This window comes from Macrotis lagotis, chromosome 7 (genome assembly GCF_037893015.1).
Source record: "Macrotis lagotis isolate mMagLag1 chromosome 7, bilby.v1.9.chrom.fasta, whole genome shotgun sequence".
Taxonomy (NCBI): Eukaryota; Metazoa; Chordata; class Mammalia; order Peramelemorphia; family Peramelidae; genus Macrotis; species Macrotis lagotis.
In genome coordinates, this window is record NC_133664.1 from 14,063,112 (window position 1) to 14,080,592 (window position 17,481).

At 53.3% G+C, this 17,481-nt stretch overlaps 1 protein-coding gene across 1 annotated transcript in view; it reads right to left on the reverse strand.

Annotated features, from left to right (window-relative positions):
• The window catches only part of IGF2BP3 (insulin like growth factor 2 mRNA binding protein 3), a 103,278-nt gene extending 90,819 nt beyond the window's left edge, over positions 1-12,459 (reverse strand). Inside the window, exons 1-2 of the mRNA XM_074195470.1 lie at positions 12,209-12,459; positions 10,136-10,196 (exon numbers count right to left, since the gene is read on the reverse strand). Of these exons, the coding sequence (XP_074051571.1) occupies positions 10,136-10,196; positions 12,209-12,383 (236 nt within the window). The 5' untranslated portion in view covers positions 12,384-12,459. The remainder of the gene's footprint in view (positions 1-10,135; positions 10,197-12,208) is intronic.
• Positions 12,460-17,481: the final 5,022 nt, after the last annotated feature.

Here is a 17,481-nt window from a genome sequence, read left to right on the forward strand (position 1 = left end):
CTCCACATACAGAAAAGGGAACTGCCACGAGTTTGACATATGGATCTTTAAATCTTTTTATCTTAAATATTTCACTTCTATGTGTGAATTTTCAAATAACTAAAGAGACCCAGAGATCAATGATCACAAATTTAGAACTGGAAGCCGTCTGTTGAAAATAGGTAGTCCCTTCAACTGCATTTTACAAGTGAAGAAACAGATCTTGAGAGGGAAAGCAATTTGTAAAAGACTAATTAGTTTCCCTCCAAAATATTTCCATTCTTTTCTGTTGTCATCAGAGGAAACAAAGGTGAAGGAATTAAGGAGGGGTATATTTGGAAAACATGACCCTCTAAATTACCGACTTCTCAATTAGCCATTGGCAGATTTCATCCATACTGCAATAAGGGATAAAATCTGGATCAGAGAAGGGAGTAATTTCCCCATCTCATGGAAATTACAGATCCACAGTAAGTCTGTGTGAGATTAAATTATTTCCAAATACATTGATTCAAATTGCACAGTGGTGAGAAAGATAAATGAAAGGCTTATGGGCTTGAATTTGAATTCCAACTTGGCCACTTGTACCTATGTGACATTGGACCAGAGGTAAATTCTCCGGACTTTAATTTCTTCCTACCTCAGAGGAGGGCATTAGGCTAGATAAAGTCCCCTTCAGCTTTAATTCTATAATCACATGAAACAATCAGTTTTTTCTACATATCCATTTTAAGAGGAGCAAATTTACAAAGTAGGAGGGGGAAAAACGGTTGATCTAATCATAAAGGTAAATTCAGGAAGGAATTGGTTTTGTTGTTTTGTTTGTTTATTTTTTAAGGCAATCCTACTGGGAAATTTCGAGTAAGGTCTAACTGTAACCCTCGGTTGCTACTAAGTCTTACTGTGTATCTTTTCTTATCATTGGGACCTTACACTGAACCAAAGAAAGGTCTTGCCCATCTCTCCTTTCAAAATATTCTTCCTGTTACTTTTATTAAGCTTTCCTATGTAGAAAATCCACCTCCTATCAAGATAAAAGATCAGAGATTTAAGATTTGGAAAGGATCTCAGTTTACCAAAAAAAAAAAAAAGAAAGAAAGAAACTGAGGGAAAGGGTCAATAGAGCTGTTAAATGGTATAGATCCTGGTTTAAAAAAAAAAACAGTTCCCTTCCAGCTTCCTTTTTTTAAAAAAATAAACTATTCCCAGGGACTTGGGAAAATGAGGCAGACCTAGTTTAACTAAAGCACAGCACTAGCAAGATGAAATCCACATTTCTCCCCACCTACCTTCACCTCATTTTAAGACAATGATTCTATTCCTGGCTTCAACATTAGAGAAAACTATCCTTTACAACTGAACCCCCAGATAAAAGTTCTGTTTAGAAACGAGTTTGTTGGCTGCCTAACTCTGGTGGACTATTATCTCTCAGTTTTGCCCTGAAGATGTTACCTCTGGGCCACAAAAAAAACCACCTATACCCCGGAAAGCTCTACAAGCTTACAGGGGACCCTCAAAGAGCAAACTGCCAAAGGTTTGGTTTTGCTGTGCTCCCCTCCCTCCTCTACCTGCCTAAAATGGCCTCAGATACAGAGTCAGAGCAGCTGAGCAGCAGGACCCTCTGGGCAGGTGTGGTGGATATCTCTGCCCTAGTCTCCATAGAAGCCTCGGGCCAACTATGCCAGCAGCTCATGACAGACTCCCTGCCGTTAGTTATTTGGCACTATCAGAGAGGTTTTTTTATTCCTTCTCATACATGGTCGGTTTGGAAAATTAATTTGTTTCCATATGCCCAAAGAGAAGCGACGGTATCATCATTTATAATAAACTCCAAGCACCTACATTTCTCCTTTTCATCTGGGAAGGGTTAGGGAAGGATCGCTAAATGATCTTGAATTTGCCTCTAAGTATTAATATTTATAAATAAAGTGATGCCACATTTTATTTCCAGTTAATTTCCTCACAACATACCTCCCCGAGGTGTCATCAAAAACAGTAGTAGCATCTTTCTTATTAATTCTGGTCTTTCACTCTCTTAAGCAGATTGAGGATTAAGCATTGCCACCTCCTCCAAAAAAACATTTCCTGGTCCTTTCAGAATGCCTTCATTAAAATACCCCCAAACTATCTGGGCTATGTAGACCCCCCATATTGCTTATCCATGGTAATGGGATTGTACCTGAAATGATTAAGGAAAAGCTTGATTTCCCCTAAGATTATGGGAGCAACAGCTCCAGTAATCACCTCAAACTTATCGATCACATTATAATGCAGATGTCTGTTCACTCGAGTTGGATTTCAGCATCTCATCTCATTATCACCAGAGCCCAGGCTCCTTTTCGGACAGAAATGGTACGAGATACTGGCCTGGAGATAGTCTATGGGATTTCACCTAAGGACAAGCCTTGTTCAATTTCCAGAGGGTCTCCCCTTTGGAGAAATTTTTATTTCCAGCCTCTTTCCATTCAGAAAATTGAGGCTTCCTGGTTGTCAAAGGATACCAAGAGGATTCTGAAATAATCTAATTTGCAGGTGAGGCAATAAAAATGAGCTGGGGAGAGGGACTGTGAATTGTATCAATGCCTGGAGTTCCCAGAACAAATGGAATCAAATATTTAAAAATATTACAGATAAGAAATGTGAAACTGAATGGTGTAGCAGGCGGCCACGATAGGGGATAGATAGCATCCAGGACCAGGGGTGGGGTGAGGCTGGAGGGGGAGGCTTGTTTGTTTGTTTTGTGGAGGTCTAGAGCAGACTTTAAGAAATTCCCTAAGGGCAGATTGTCCCCCATCTTCCAGAGAGGCAAAATCAGTAACAAATCTCTAATAATCTTAGGGGGAAACAACAAAAGCCAACAAGAGGCTACATATCCGGCGTGAACACAAGTCCTTCCTGAATTTCCCCTCTATCCACTGCCTGCCTACCCGGCCATAATTGTGGATCATATTGAAGCTGAACGGAAAACTTGCTTATTTATAACGAGTTGCCGGCTGCCCAGTTAAAACCAGAATCCTCTCCCCATTCTATCCTTGCAAGGTCATTCCTGACAGCATCTGCTCCCCAACATCAACAGTTAACAAACACCTTTTGGACATTTGGGAATGAGAGGACTGAGAAATAAAGGAAGAGATGTGACGCCTAAAACCTTCTAAGCCCTTTGTTCCCCCCCCCCCAAGATCCCCTGGCCCACACTGCTGGATGTAAAACTAACATGCAATTTAGTAGGGTTACATAGCTTCAAATGTGGACTTAAGTTAAAAAAAAAGTCTCCTACACTAGTCCGGGATGGGAATCAAATAATCCAAAGGCAGGATGGACAAGTCAATCACATGCGACCTGTTTGCCCACAAAAGCTCATGTCTCGTAGGACCATAGGCAGAAAAATGACATCCCGATCTCTGCACTAAGCTAACTCTATCTAGAGGGACATTTTCTATTGTGGGCACAAATTTTTAAGAGGGATATTGAAAACCTGGAGCTCACCCAAAAGATGGTGGAAGGGTATGGAAACCATGTCATGAGAGTAACAGCTGAAGGAATTGGAGATGATGAGCCTAGAAAAGCCTGACAGGAGACATGATAGCGGTGTCATCAAATAGCCAAGGGGTGGGGTGTCAGGTCAGAGGGAGACAAATGATTCCATATAGGAAAGTACCAGAACTAATGTAACAAATCAGAGCAGGATCGACTGCTCCAAAAAAGGAGACAAATTCTAAGCTTTGGAGCTGTCCGAACATTGCAATCAGCTGTTCGGTTAGGTAAGGAGCCTCCAAGCAAAGTGTGGGAACAGAAAAAGGTTGGAGCACCACCTGTCAGGGACGTTGTCAAGAGGGGGCCCCTGAAGGGTGGGTTAGTGTTTAAAAAAACATCCCGGCAGAGCTGCAACTCCACCTTTGTCACCCTTTTACTATTTCTTCCTTTGTAAACTGGACGTAGGACTAGTTGCATTAGTCACTTAGATGGTTTGTGCGCAAAGCATATAAATCCTAGCAGAAATTGAGCTATAAGGAGGTGATCCCAAAGGTGTTTCTGATCGTGATCCCCTATCATTATCATGGCTACAAGACAATCAGTCAAAATCCAATTAACCTTGGAGTCTGGAAGACATTGTACTCCGGGAGGTGCTGTTTCCCTCTCCTCCTCCACGATTCTTTTCCTTGTCTAAACAAGCTGGGGGAGCGGGAGCCAGGGAGGTTAAGAACACTCTGCCACCTACCCCAATCTAAGTCACTTTAAATCCAATGATCTCATTTCACTGCTTATAAAAGTAAACAGAAAAAAAATAATAAAACCTTATTCTACCTGGGAGGTTAATAGGACTGGACCGGCTTGGTTTGAAAAGCAGCCTCCCTATAAAAATGCTCAAATTGTTTCCTATGTTCAATCAGGAGACGAGACACGCTAAACTAAAAAAAAAAAAATCTGAAAGAAATAACCCAGCATCGAATAAAAATTCTCAAGAAGGAATTGGCCTCGGCAAGACCCAGGTAAAAGCTCCACTGAGTTCCTTCGAGAATATTCCTTCACTGTGTGATTTTTCCAACAGCCATGTAATCAAATCGCAGGATCTTGAGAGAACGGCACATTTCATCTGCATTATGTCTATAAACCCAATTTCTTCCATATTCCAGACTTAATCATTCATATGGTCATGTTTAACAGGAAAAATCAAGAGTGCTTTTAGTGAAACGAAAAGAAGGCCAGACTAGCTCCAATTAACTAGATAAAGCACTTAGCAAAGTTTAATGAAGGTAGGAATATAGATATTTTCTGCCATTAATAAATGCAGTTTTCTCGAGCCCAGTCCATGTCATTATATCCCCCACTCTAGATGGATTTGTGGAGAGACACAAACATGCATTCTAAAATCTCCTACAGAATTGTAGGATAATTAATCATTAATAAGCTGCAATATAAAAATACATTTAAATTATCAGATATCAGGACGTATGTAGAGCACTTGACAAGCGTTCAATTCAGACACAAATAGCTCTACCATTATTATTATTAGTCAGATTGAGTTCCTCATCATTGAATAATGTTCCCTGACACAGGAGAAGCAGGGTCCAAGGAAATCAAATTGTTCTGGTGCTACAGGCTACCCTGGAGGTAAAGGGAACAGGGGATGTCTAGGGACATTACCCCAAATCTGCACATACCAGTCTCCCCAGTTGGCAACTCCACCTCCAGGCATCTGGGGCACAGTCCCCAATTCTGTGACTAGAACCTTGTGTATGTAAAGAGAACACTGCCAAGGACAGCACAGGCTAACGACCTGGCTTTCCCCCTTTCCATCTCTCCCCCAAATCACACATACTAGCTGCCAAAACAAGTGAATGGCTATTTCATGCCTTCATTTAAAAAAAAAAAAATGTCTTCCTAGAAAAAGGTATTGCCAAAAACCTTAACAAATACCTCTAAAAAAATTTCACAGTGACTTGGCAGTTGGCTCTTACTGTCATTTTATTTATTTTAAGCGGCCAACTATTAATTACTCTAATATGTAAGAGGGAAGGATTTTCAACCACTTCAGAAATCATCTCCCCTTAGAGATCATCTCAAGCAGAACCCAGGAGAAAGACTTATGCCTATAATGCAGCCAATTACCTCCAAATTTCCAAATTCTTGTATGACAAACATGTTAAAATAACTACAGAGGACTTGGTGGGTCATTGATTTCAGAGAGCTTGTCGAAAGTCTAAAATAAAAGAATTCGAGACTGATTCTTTAGACCTGGATGTAAGGGACTTTATTAGCATTGGTTAAGTTAGAAAGACTAAAACTGGATTCTTAAGACTTCAAATGACTCCCTAGCCGTGTCTTCCTCTTACCTCCTGTGCTTAGCTATTGGACACAAGTCAAAATTCCTAACTTAAAATTTTAAATTGTGCATTAAAAACTGGAAGGTAACTGAAATGCCTTTAAAATAGAACCTTAGTCCATCTGGCAAATTGCCTATTCTTCAAAGGCTGTACTTTAGGTGCCATTTTGCCTAAACCTTGGGAAGAACAGCCATGACCAAAATTGCCTGGCATATATAATAAATAATTTTCTTATGGTTTAGTTAAAAACCATCAAATTAATTCTTTAAGATTTGAAGTCAAGGAGTTGCCTGATAAATTCCCCTACTTATGGGGGCATTGTTTTAAAAAGACCCTTGTTATCAGAGGGAAACCAAAATCGAGATAGTTTAATGGGGGTCACCCTTGGCCACTTGTGTATGTCACTAATTTCATAAAAATAAACTGTGGCCAAGGAAGGTCAATAACCCCCTGGCTCAGGAAGCCCTTCAAGCCAGGCAGCCTCCTTTTTTACTTTAGTTTACCTTTCGAGGCTGTTGTGGCTTCATTTGAAGTTTCTAGAAAAGGGTCACTTGCTCTCCTTTAGATTAAGAAGTGTGTGGGCTTCCTTGGTTTCCATATTGGACTCTCTCCTGTCTAGGATATGAAGCCCAACAGGTGTTGGAGGAAAGGTAGGGCCCAGCCTCCTTTTTTGTAAATATGGGGCTGTCTATTTGACACTGCCTGCTTAGGATTGCTCATTCCCTAATTTCTGTCCACACAGCCCTAAGCTTGGACGCCCTTTTTCAGTGCCCTTGCACACCTTGCCAGTCTTCAGTCCAGGGCACCGCCACAAATGGATCGAGTCCGCCTTAATTGATGGAAAAACGGGGGGGGGGGAATGGGGGGAATTGCCTCTGTCTCACCTGCCTCTCTCCACACAGCCCCCATCAGAGGGGACCAGCTAAATCTGGCGGAGAAGCCAGCCAGAGGCGATGGGGTCCTTTAGGGGGCAGAGAAGCTAGGGGAGAGGGGGAGAGGCGAGTGGCTGGTTTGTTTGACAAAGGGTAAGGTAGGAACCACGAGTAGAGCCCCTTACCTCCCCCCCCAGAGACCTCCCCCTCCCCCTCCCCAGCCACAAAGCCCCTGGAACAAGTGACATCATGGCGATTTACATAATCACACAGTAGCCGGCACGGCCCCCATCCCAGCTGCCCCAGCCACCTTGTTCTACTGGGGGCTCCTCGGAGGTCCGCGTTCCTCTCTACCCCCCTACAGGGAAGGGAGGGGGGGCACTGGCATGGGATCCCCAGCATCGATTCCATCAGCCTGGTTCCCATGAGCAAAGAGACAAAGTCCCGTCCACCCTAATCCCTCTAGGGGGTGGGCCAGGGCCCCCGCGGACACCCGTGAAGATGGCGTCTTCTCGGGGCATCTAAAACCCTGGCTACCATCTTCCCCAAGTTCGGCAGCGCGGCCGGAGGCAGACGTGCCACGTTGCCGTGGAGACTGCGGCTGGCTTCCGAAGCCACCGGCTGGGCGGGGGCGCCCCCCGCCGCGGCCCTGCACCCCTCTGCCGCAGCGCCCAGAGCGGGCCGCCCACAGCTTTCGCCCAATCACCTCTCCAGCCGGCTCCCCAACTTTCACTGCGCTCCCTCTCTGGGAACTGCCTTTCCAACCTGCCTGGGGAGGGGGGGCTAAAGGTCATTTTGCAGGGGTGGGGCCCCGGCCGCCCCTTGTCGCTTAGACCGGGAGGCTCTTGGTGATAAATATTAGCGCCCTCTGCAGGGCCTGGCCTTCCGGACCCCCAACCCTGAGGGACACCCCTCCTGGTGCCCTTCCTCCCCGGGACGTGCTGCGGGTGCAGATGACCCAGGCGGCAGCCTGCTCGCCTTTCTCCTCCCCCCAGCCCTGGTGGTCCTGGGAGCAGAGCGCTGGAACCGTCTGGCCTCAATGCAAACCGCCTGGCTGTGGGGTGGGGGCGCCCAGAAATGCCCTCCCCGAACCCGACGACCAAAAGGCCGCGGGAATGGGGGGGGCAGCACCTTCCTTGCCTTTCCACCCTTTCTCACCCCCACCCCCGGCAAGGGGGGAAGCTATTGGGGTGGAGGGCGAGAGTGGCTGGGGGCGGGGGCGAGAGATTAGTGGGCCAGAGAAACCCGAATTAAGATGCGGGGGATCCCGGGCTGGGGCGGGGAGGGGCCCACATCCTCCGAGTTTAAGGGGCGGGAGTCTCCACCCGATATTCCCTGGCGCAAAGCGCTTTCCAAATCTCATCTTCTGGGGGCTGGACTCCTCTGGGGCAAAAGTGGGGCTCCCAGTGCCAGGCTGCAGAATCTAAGCTGCCCAGCCAGAGGGGGGCAGGGAGGGCCCCAAGAAACGATGCCCCCATTCTGCTCTGCAATGGGCACCTGGCTACGTCTCCCCGTTGAAGGGGAGCTGAGAGAAACAAAACCTGGCACCTTCTAACAGACTGTAAATGCCCCCCATTTGAAAGGGCCAGACTGATTAGTCTCAGCATCGAGGCGGCTTGAACTAAAAGGATCTCCAGTGCGCTGCAGCTTTAGGCAGGGGGCACGTAGCCAAGTCTGAACTGGCACCAAGACATTTTGCAAATAGATCAAAAAATGCAACTTTCAAAGTGGGGGGGGTCAGAATTGTGACCTTTCTCCCCAGCTGGGAGCTCTAATACATACAGGGGTGTCAGCCCGGTGAGCCTAGCTCAGAAGGGGGGACCCCACACCGCTGCCCCCCAAGTCTCTAGGGTAGTTCACAGTGAGCCCCCAGGACCTGCCCCTCTCGACTCCCCCACTTTTCTTTAAATGCCCGTCAGGAAATTGTCTTCTTTCCTCGCATGGGAAAAGAAGCTTTAAAGATGCAAACATTCTTTTTTACTCTCTTGTCTCAAAGGGCTCTTTGCGCAAAGGAAATAACAGGAGTTCCCGATGCCAGAGTTATTTCTGGGGGAGAGGGGTGGGCGCCCCCAAAAGGGCAGGGATGGCCAGGTTCCTTGTGTGTTTCACTAGAACCTTTTGGACTAAGCAGGAGGGCGGCTTTACCATATGGGGCCACTCTAGAACCTTTTCACTTCTTGGTATGTTCTGAAATTGGCCTTTAGGTTTTCCCTGTAATGTTGTTTATGTGTCGTGCCCCCCCCCCCCCGCAGGAACTTCCTGTCATTTGAACCACCTGCCCCTACAAACTGCCCACTCTGGGAAGCCTCCCCCCATAACCTCAGACGGTGGGGGGCTGTTTTGGGGGCCTTTGGGGCCCGGTTTTCTCTTAGGTCCACACGGCTGCCCATTCAAGCCTTCTGGCTGTCTGTCCTGGCTCTATTGCCACCGCCTCCCCGCTCCTGCCTAAAGACGCTCTGTGCCCCCCAACTGTGCTCCCAGCCCCGTCAAGGGCGACTCTGGGGGTCCAGGAAACCCCGGCTTCCCTGAAGCAGTGCTGCAGCCCAAGAGGTGCAGGACGGCCGAAGGGCCACAGGGAGGAGGCCGCCACAGGCTAGGGAGGATTGTCGGCCTCGCCATAGGCGAGTGGTGGTCAAGTGACAGGCTGCGCCGTCGGGCGGACCTGCGCATCCTGCTGACTGGCAGCCAGAGCACCGCCCTGCCCGCTTCCTGCCGCCCTTCCCTCCACTGGAATCGGGGGCTCGGAGAACCTGGGAGGGGGTGTGAGGGGGGAGTCTACGTGGAAAAAGACCTGGGCCTGCTGGTTTTTTATTGGAGGAGGGCTCAGAGGGATGGCTACTCACGTTTGCTGTTCGGCCGACGGCGGCCGGGCGGCGGCCGGGAGCTGGGAAACTCGGCCGTGCCGAGACCCTTCTCCATTGCCACGAGGTGGGGGGCTACGGAAAATGTACTTACGGTTTTCTCCTTCTTCGCCCCCGCTGGGATGCCGCCGCCGACGGGCCGCTCACTCCCTCACGTGCCCGGCCGTTATGTAACGCAAATCAGCCCAACTCATTTCCTGCTCAGACCCCCCCCCTCCCGAAATGGTGATTTCGCAGTCCTCCCCCCTCTCGGTGCCCTCTCCCGGGCTGTCCCGTCCGTCCGGGCCCCAGGTTCTGGGGTGCGCTCCACCCCTTTCCCTCCCCAGGGGTCACTCTCCACCCCGAAGTCTGGCCCGCAGCCCCGAGGGTGTGGGATGGGACAGGCTGGGGGGTCGGGAGACGGGAGGGGTCTCCAAAGGCTGCTCTTCGACATTGGTTGGGCCCTAGGCTAAGACCGCCAGGCGCCGTCGTGGCACCCCATTTCGTGGTGCGCAGAGGCCGCTTTCCGCGCCCCCTCCCCTTCCTGCAGTGGTTTGGGCAGGGGAGGGAGGGGGGAGAAGAGAGGAAGAGGGGGAGGAGGGAAGGGAGAGACAATTACCTCTGCCTCTTGGGGACCGAGTGCTCCACCTCGATGAGTTTGCCGTGGACCTCCACTTTACCTGCAAACAGCAAAAGGGGGGTTGGGCTGCTGCGCGCCCAAAGGGGCTGCCGCCGCAGTACCCCCCCCCCGGCCCCTTCCTTTCCTTCCTCTTCCAGTTAAAGCGGCACCCAAATAACCGCGGGGAAAAACTGGCAGCTGGCAAGCCTCTAAGGGGGACCCCTCGGAAGCTTCCCAAGTGTAGGGGGGCGCCTGCACCCCGATCGCAAACCTCATCTCTCACTTCTCTGGCACAGGGGCGGGGGCGAGGGGAGGAGGGAGGAGAGCGCCCAGAAAGAACAGCCTCCTCGGCTGAAATTCAGGGCACGTTTCCCACTCTCCCGCCCCCCCCTTTCCACCCTTGGCGCAGCGGAATAACCCCAATCCTTTCTCCCGGAGACCCAAAGCCGGGGGCTACAGACGCCCCCACTTTGCTCGGCAACAAAAGCCGCCTCAGGTAGTTTCCGGAGGCCAGGGGCATCAAGAAAAGGTGGGGTCACCGGGGGGAAGTGGAAGCCCCAAATAAACCCCAAGTTACGTTTTTCCAAAAAACGATGGACGCCCCCAAATGGGGCGACGGGGCGCCAAGTCCCGGGAGCCCCCAAATGCACAATTTCCCAGAAATTTGGCTCTCCGACGCCCCAACGAGTGGGGCCCCTGTCCCCCCCCTCCTCCTCGCGCCCCTTCAGCTCCTCCTCCCCCCGCGCCCCCCGGCCCCTACCTCGGACAGCCCGGGGAGCCCCCCCACCCATCGGGCCGCGGCGCCATCGCCGCCGCAGCCCCCCGGAGCGAGCCAGGATGCGTGCGGGAAGTCTTCTGGCGGCCAGAAAAAGGGCCGGCGGCGGCGGGGCCGGGCCGGGCTGCTTGGCGGCGGCGGAGCGGGGCCGGAGCGGGGCCGGAGCGGGCCGGAGCGGGGCGGGCGCGGGGCTGCGGCAGCTGCAGCGGCCAGCCGAGCCAGAGCCAGCGCCGCAGCCTGGCAGCGGGGGCGGGGGCGGGGGCGGGCGGGCGCGCGGACCCCCACCCACCGCACGCACGCACGGACGGACCCCGCCGTGCAGGCACACGCGCGCGCGCGCGCACACACGCACACCCCCACCCTCCTGGCGCACGGCCGGCCGCCGCGGCCCCCGGAGCCGGCCGGGGGGGCGGGGAGGCGGCCCGGGGTCCTCCCGGACGGCGCCCCCCGGCCCACCTGCCCGGCCCGGGGGTCCGGCCTCCAGAGCGCGAGCTCGGGAGGTCCAGGCGGCGGGAGCCGGGGCCCGGAGCCTCTCGAGGGGGGCGGAGGGGCCGGCGGGCCGCAGCGGCCGCGCACCCCGAGCCCCCTCCCCGCCCCGGGGTCCGGCCGACCCGGGACCCTGCACCCACCCCACCTCCCGCTGGTGCTGCTGCTACTGCTGGTGCTCTTGCCGCCGAGCCGGCCCGGGGAGCACAAAGGGAAAAGGGGACAAAACGAAAAACCGGCCGGGCCCCCCTCTTGCCGCTGCCCCGGCCCCCCCCGCAAGAGCAGGCGCCAGGCTGGAGCTGGTGCGCCCATCTCGGGGAGGAGGGGCGGCGAGCCACCTGCAGAGGGGCCCCGGAGCGCTAGGGGAGCAGGGAGCAGCCGGGCCGCGGGGGGCGCAGGTGGCTTTCCGCTCGGACCCCCAAACTGCCCTCCTGCTGCGGCTGCCCTGCAGCCCCTAGCGCTGCTGGCTCTGCGTGTTTGTGTGTGTGTGTGTGTGTGTGTGTGTGTGTCCCTGTGTGTGTCTCTACCTCCCTAGAGAGCGAGCGCCTCGGCTGACAGCGTCTCCCCCGGGTTCCTGGGCACCCAGCACACAGGTAGTGGGGAGCAGAGCAGACTCGGGGCAGGCTCAGAGCCAGCCGCAGCCCCGGGACTCGGCCCGGGCTGTCCGTCCGCTGCCATCTCCCCCAGCTCCGGGGGCGCCCCGTGGGGTCCCCCCAGACGCGCTGCAGCCACGGGAGGGTCAGCGGAGTGGCGGGGAGGTGCGGGCTGCCGAGGGAGCCGGTGGCTCGCACCCCGGGCTTCCGGACACTCACCTGACAGGGTCTCGATGGCCTTCATCGCCCAGTTCTCGTCGGGGCAGTCGACGAACGCGTAGCCCGCCTTGACCAGGAAGGAGCCGGTGTAGGGGATCTTGGAGTCGTTAAAGATACTTTCGAGATCCACCGGGCTCACGCTGTCGCTCAGGTTGCCGATGTACAGCTTGTTCATTTTGTTCTTAATTAAGAGAAATGGTTAATAAGAGCAGGAAAGGCAAGGCTAGGGGGAGGCAAAACCAATTTAAAGGCAAGGGCCAGCGGCTGGCTCTGTCCTCGCTCCCTCGGGCTTGTCTAAGAGCTCCGAGCACCTCCGCTGCCCTCCACGGCTGATGCTGCGAGAAGCGAGGAGCCGGCACCACCACCTCGGGAGCCTGGCGAGGAGAGGGGCAACGCTGGCCGGGGGGCAGCGGGCTGCTCGGAGCTCTGGCAGGGCCGGGAAGCGAGCTTCACTCAGGAGACCCGAGGGCCAGAGTCTGCTGACGTGCCAGAGCCAAACGGACCAGCTTTGTGATGGCAGGATGGCGGGGTCGGCAAGAAATAGGAGGAGAAGGCGGAGGAGGAGGAGGAGGAGGAGGAGGAGGAGGAGGAGGAGGAGGAGGAGGAGGAGAAAGAAAAAAACTACTTTTTGTCTCTGCCCCCCCCAGCCCCTTTGCCAGCAACGAGCGGGCTGTGAAAATGTCACACTGCGTGAGTGGAGGCGCCGCCTCCCCATAAAAAAAAATCGGAGAGGGAGACTGGCAGGAGGAGGGGAGGGGGGCCGGGGGAGGAGGAGAGGGAGGAGGAGGAGAAGGAGGGAGGAAAAAAATCACTTGGCTGGGCCGGCGAGTCGAATGAGCCACGTGTTCAAACTACAAATCAACCGTCTCACGTGAAGCACCCCAGCTCCTCAGAGAGTCCCCCCAGAAGGGGGAGAAGGGGGTTCGGGGGAGGGGGCGCAGAGAGAAGGAGACTGGCCGAGGGACCCCAGGAGGAAGGCAAAGCACCCAGAGCGCTGGCTGGCAGCAGCAGCTTGGGAAGTCAGGAAGCTCAAGTTGAGGGAGGGGAGAAGCAGCCCCAGGAAGCTGCAAGGGCCAATGGCTCCTTTTGGTTTGTCTGAGGAGGGACACGGGGTCCCCCTGGCTTTAGCAGCCCTGCAGATTCGATGGGGAAATGTGGGCTCTTCTTGGGCACTGCACAGCCCCCCCCCCAGAGCAGCACCCACACGGGAGGGCCCAACTGGAAAATCGAAGAGTGCCCATGACAAGCCCAGAGCCCCCGTTCCCCAAACCACACTCACGAGCTGCAGGCAATCGGGAAGTAGGCGGGGGTTTCTGGGTAGTGCCCAGGCACACACAGAGCACCTTCTGCAAACACCACTCTGGGGCAGGGCGATTGGGAAATGGGTGCTCCTCTTGGGTGTCACACACACACACGGGAGCAGGATCAACTGCAAAATGGGAGGTGTGATTGGGTATCACACACACACACAGTACACACGAAACATCCACTGGAAAATAGGTGCTCCTTGGGGGTATCACACACACACACACACACACACACACACACACACACACACACACACAGCACACAGCACACAGCAGCAGGATCAACTGCAAAATAGGTAAATTAATTGGTATCACACACACACAGAACACCCATAGAACACCCATAAAAACAGCACCCACAGGAGCAGGATCGGTTGGAAAATAGGTGATTATCTTGGGTATTGCACACACACACACACACACACACACACACACAGAGAATACACATAAAACAGCACCCACAGGAGCAGAATCGGTTCGAAAATAGGTGGTTTTCTTGGATACTACAATACACACAAGCACAGAACACAGATAAAAACACAGCACCCACATGAGCAGAATCAACTGGAAGATAGGTGATTTTCTTGGGTATCACACACACACACACACACACACACACACACACACACACACACACACACACACACACACACACACACCCCATAACCGGAGCAGGATCGATGAGGAAATAGAGGTTTTCTTGTTTATTATGCACAGAAACAGAACACACACGAGCAGGATCAACTGGAAGATAGGTGATTTTCTTGGGTATCTCTCTCTCTCTCTCACACACACACACATCGCACATAACCGGGGTTTTTGGGGGTATGACACACAACACACACACAACACACATTGCCCCAAACCGCACCCCCCGAACAGTATCCACAGGCAATCAGTGAGTTTCTTGGGTATTTCCTACCCCCCAAACCCAGAACACACACAACAACCGTGCCCCCCACAGGAGCAGGATCAATTGGAAAATATGATTTTCACAAGGATCACACACACACACACACACACAACACAGGAGCGGGATCCATGGGAAAATGTGCTTTTGGGGGGCCTTGCACAGAGCCACGAGCAGGCTCCAGGGGAACCTGGGAGATTTTCGGGGGTCCTGTCCGCACAAACAGGGATCCCCGCAGGATCGGTTGGGAAAGAGGCGGCTTTCCTGGGTGTGCCCCAGAGGCAGGCAGCCCGAGAGGAGCCCGACCACTAGGCTCTCCCTCCCCCGGAGGGCTGCAGCCTCGGGGACTGTAAGCCCCCGCCTGGCTGGGAGGAAGTTGGCCGGCTTTACCCTGGGAGAAAAAGCGAGGAGGGGGGCGTTGGGAGGGGGAGAGAGGAGGAAGAGGAGGAGGTGGGGAAAGGGGCGGTGGGAGATTGGCAGGCCCAGCCAGCCCCCCTCCCTCTCTCCTCCCCCGCCCCTCCGGGCTCCCCTGCTCGCTGGCTCCCTTCCTCCCTGCTCTCGCCAGCTCGGATCTGAGGGGGCTTCGGGGCTCGGCTCCTCTCGGCCGGCCGACGGGGCCCAAGCGCGGGGGCTCAGGGTGGGTGAGTCGGTGGCCGGGCCGGGGTGGGGTGGGGGCCACCCCCCCAGGCCTTTGGGGGCGGCTCTCCCGGCCCTCCCTTGCCATCGCTGGCGAAGCCCCGCCAGCTGGGGGGGTTCAGGTGGGAGGCCAGCGGCGGGCGGCGGGCTCGGGGGGGGGGGGGCGGCGGCCCCGCGTTTCTCCGCAGCGTTGAAGCGGGCTCCGAGATGGGAAGGGCTCGGGCGTTCTGGCCTTCAGCTCCGGGCCTTTCGGGGCCCAGCCCTTGGGGCTGGGGGGTGGGGGGCGAAGGACAAAGGGGAGGGGTGAGGGCGGCGGCGAGGCCAGCCCTTCTGGAGCTTCGGAGGTGGGCCGGGGGGGGGCGCAGAGGAAGAGCCCGGCCGGAGGTGACCCCCGTCTCTGCCCCCCCAATTTCCCGAGGGGAGAGAACTCACCCGAAGAGAAGCTCCTGAAGCGAAGGGGTGCCAAACGCCCCTTTCCCGGGCCGGAGCGGCACTCCCCCGAGAAACAGCCGAAGTGTGGGCTCCCCCCCCCGCTCTTGCGGGTCCCCTGTCGGGCTTCAGGGGCGCCTCCCGGTCCCCCCCCATTTGCAGAGGAGACAATGCCGGGTCGGTGGGGGTGGGGTCTGGGGCCAGCCGAGCCTTCCCGGGCAAACCAAATGTTGCCGAAGATGAAGAAAGGATACGGAAATGAGAGGCCGGTCGGTGCTCGGGAGAGGATTCGAGTCGGGTCGGTGCCCGGGCTCGGGGGCCTCCGGGCAAAGGGCTTCGGGGTCCCAGCCCGCCCGCCGAAAGGGAGCTTTTATTTTAACTGGGCGACCGTGTGGCAAACGTTGGGGTGGGGGCCCAAGTGACCGGGGATCCGCCTGCACATGTGGGCTCCAAGGTGAAGGGAACATCCAGCAGCGCTTTGTTATCTCCCGGGGAGAAACGCAGGGGCGCTTTGCCCCCTCTGGGCCACGACTGGGAAGAGAGGGCATTTCATGTGGGCAAGCAGGAGTGAATTTTCCTCGTGAAGGGTTGATTCTTGTCGAGTCAAACAGTTGGGCTCGAAGGCGGGGTGTCGCGGTGTGTGAGCTCCGGGGGGGAACACAGAAATCAGGAGCGCGCCCAGAGAAAGATTTTAAATTGGGGGGTCCCCCCTTGAAAAAGCAACCGTTATTTGGGGTCCTTGACGGGGATATTAAGTGGCTGGTATGGGCCGAGGTAGCTTTTTGCTCTTTTTAAAATTCAATTTCTTTTTCTAGCGTCTGCCTCTACCGAACAATAGCGATGTGGCATTTGGGGCTTGTTTGGGGTTTTTTTTCTTTTTACTCCCCCCCCCCCCTTGCAATTCTAATTCACTTGGACCATCGCTTCAGTCTAGTTTGCTAGTTTCCAAGCTTTTAATTTAGCGAAGTGTCGGGGCTGGGGGGCAGGAGTGATCCCAACTTCCATTTTGTGGAGGGAAAACCCTGAGCAACTGACAGATGTCTTTTCTTTCACATTCACTTTTCTGTTGCTTTGGGATTTTGTTCACTCTCCTCCACTGCTTTGGAACCTAGCATTTGTCTGAAAGGATCTTCAGTGAGCAAAGGAATGGGAGAGAGATTTTAGTCCCTTGGAAGACAATGTTGGCTGAATCGAGGGGAGGAAAACGACAGCACTCCGAAGGAACTGGGGCTGCCTTCCTCACAGGGTCTATATAGCAAAGCCATTATCAGTCGGATTGGGGGTTTTTAAACCAAACAGGTAAGTGCATTTTCTCCTATGTGAACAAAGGAAAAAAACTGGGGGAACCTTCCTCCCTTTTAGAAATAGTCTCTCTCTGATAGGCCACTAATTTCAATTTTTACAAACTGGTCCTGAACTGTAGCACTTCTGCCCATTTCTCTCTACTATTGTTTTTCATATGTTAGAAAATATACATATATATATATATATACATATGTATATGTATATATATATATGTATACCCTACGTTATTTGGTCACCTTAAGCTGAGTTCAAAATGAGTCAAAGAGGCTGCTTCCTTCTGGTGTCAAGACAAGGATTTACTCTTTTTTTTTTAAATTAAGAAACTAGGAACTCTAAATGCCTTAAAAGTGGTGATTATCTGTTATGCTTTTTATTATTTTAAAACTATGAAAAAGTCTCCAAGGTTTGTCTTATCACCATCGACATTTACTGTAAAAACTGGAATTTCAGATTTCCAGGGCTTTTCAGAAAATTTTACCTAATGATTTGTATAACTGGCAAAAAGAGGGGAGAAAAAAACCACACACACACACACACACAAACACACAAACACACACACACAACAAAACTTGAAACAACTTCTGACCCAATGGACTGTAGCGATATATCATCTTCAGGTACTTAGTAGAAGTGAATGGTTCATTCTAAATCTTTCAAACCTTCATTTTAATGCTTTTCTTTCAATG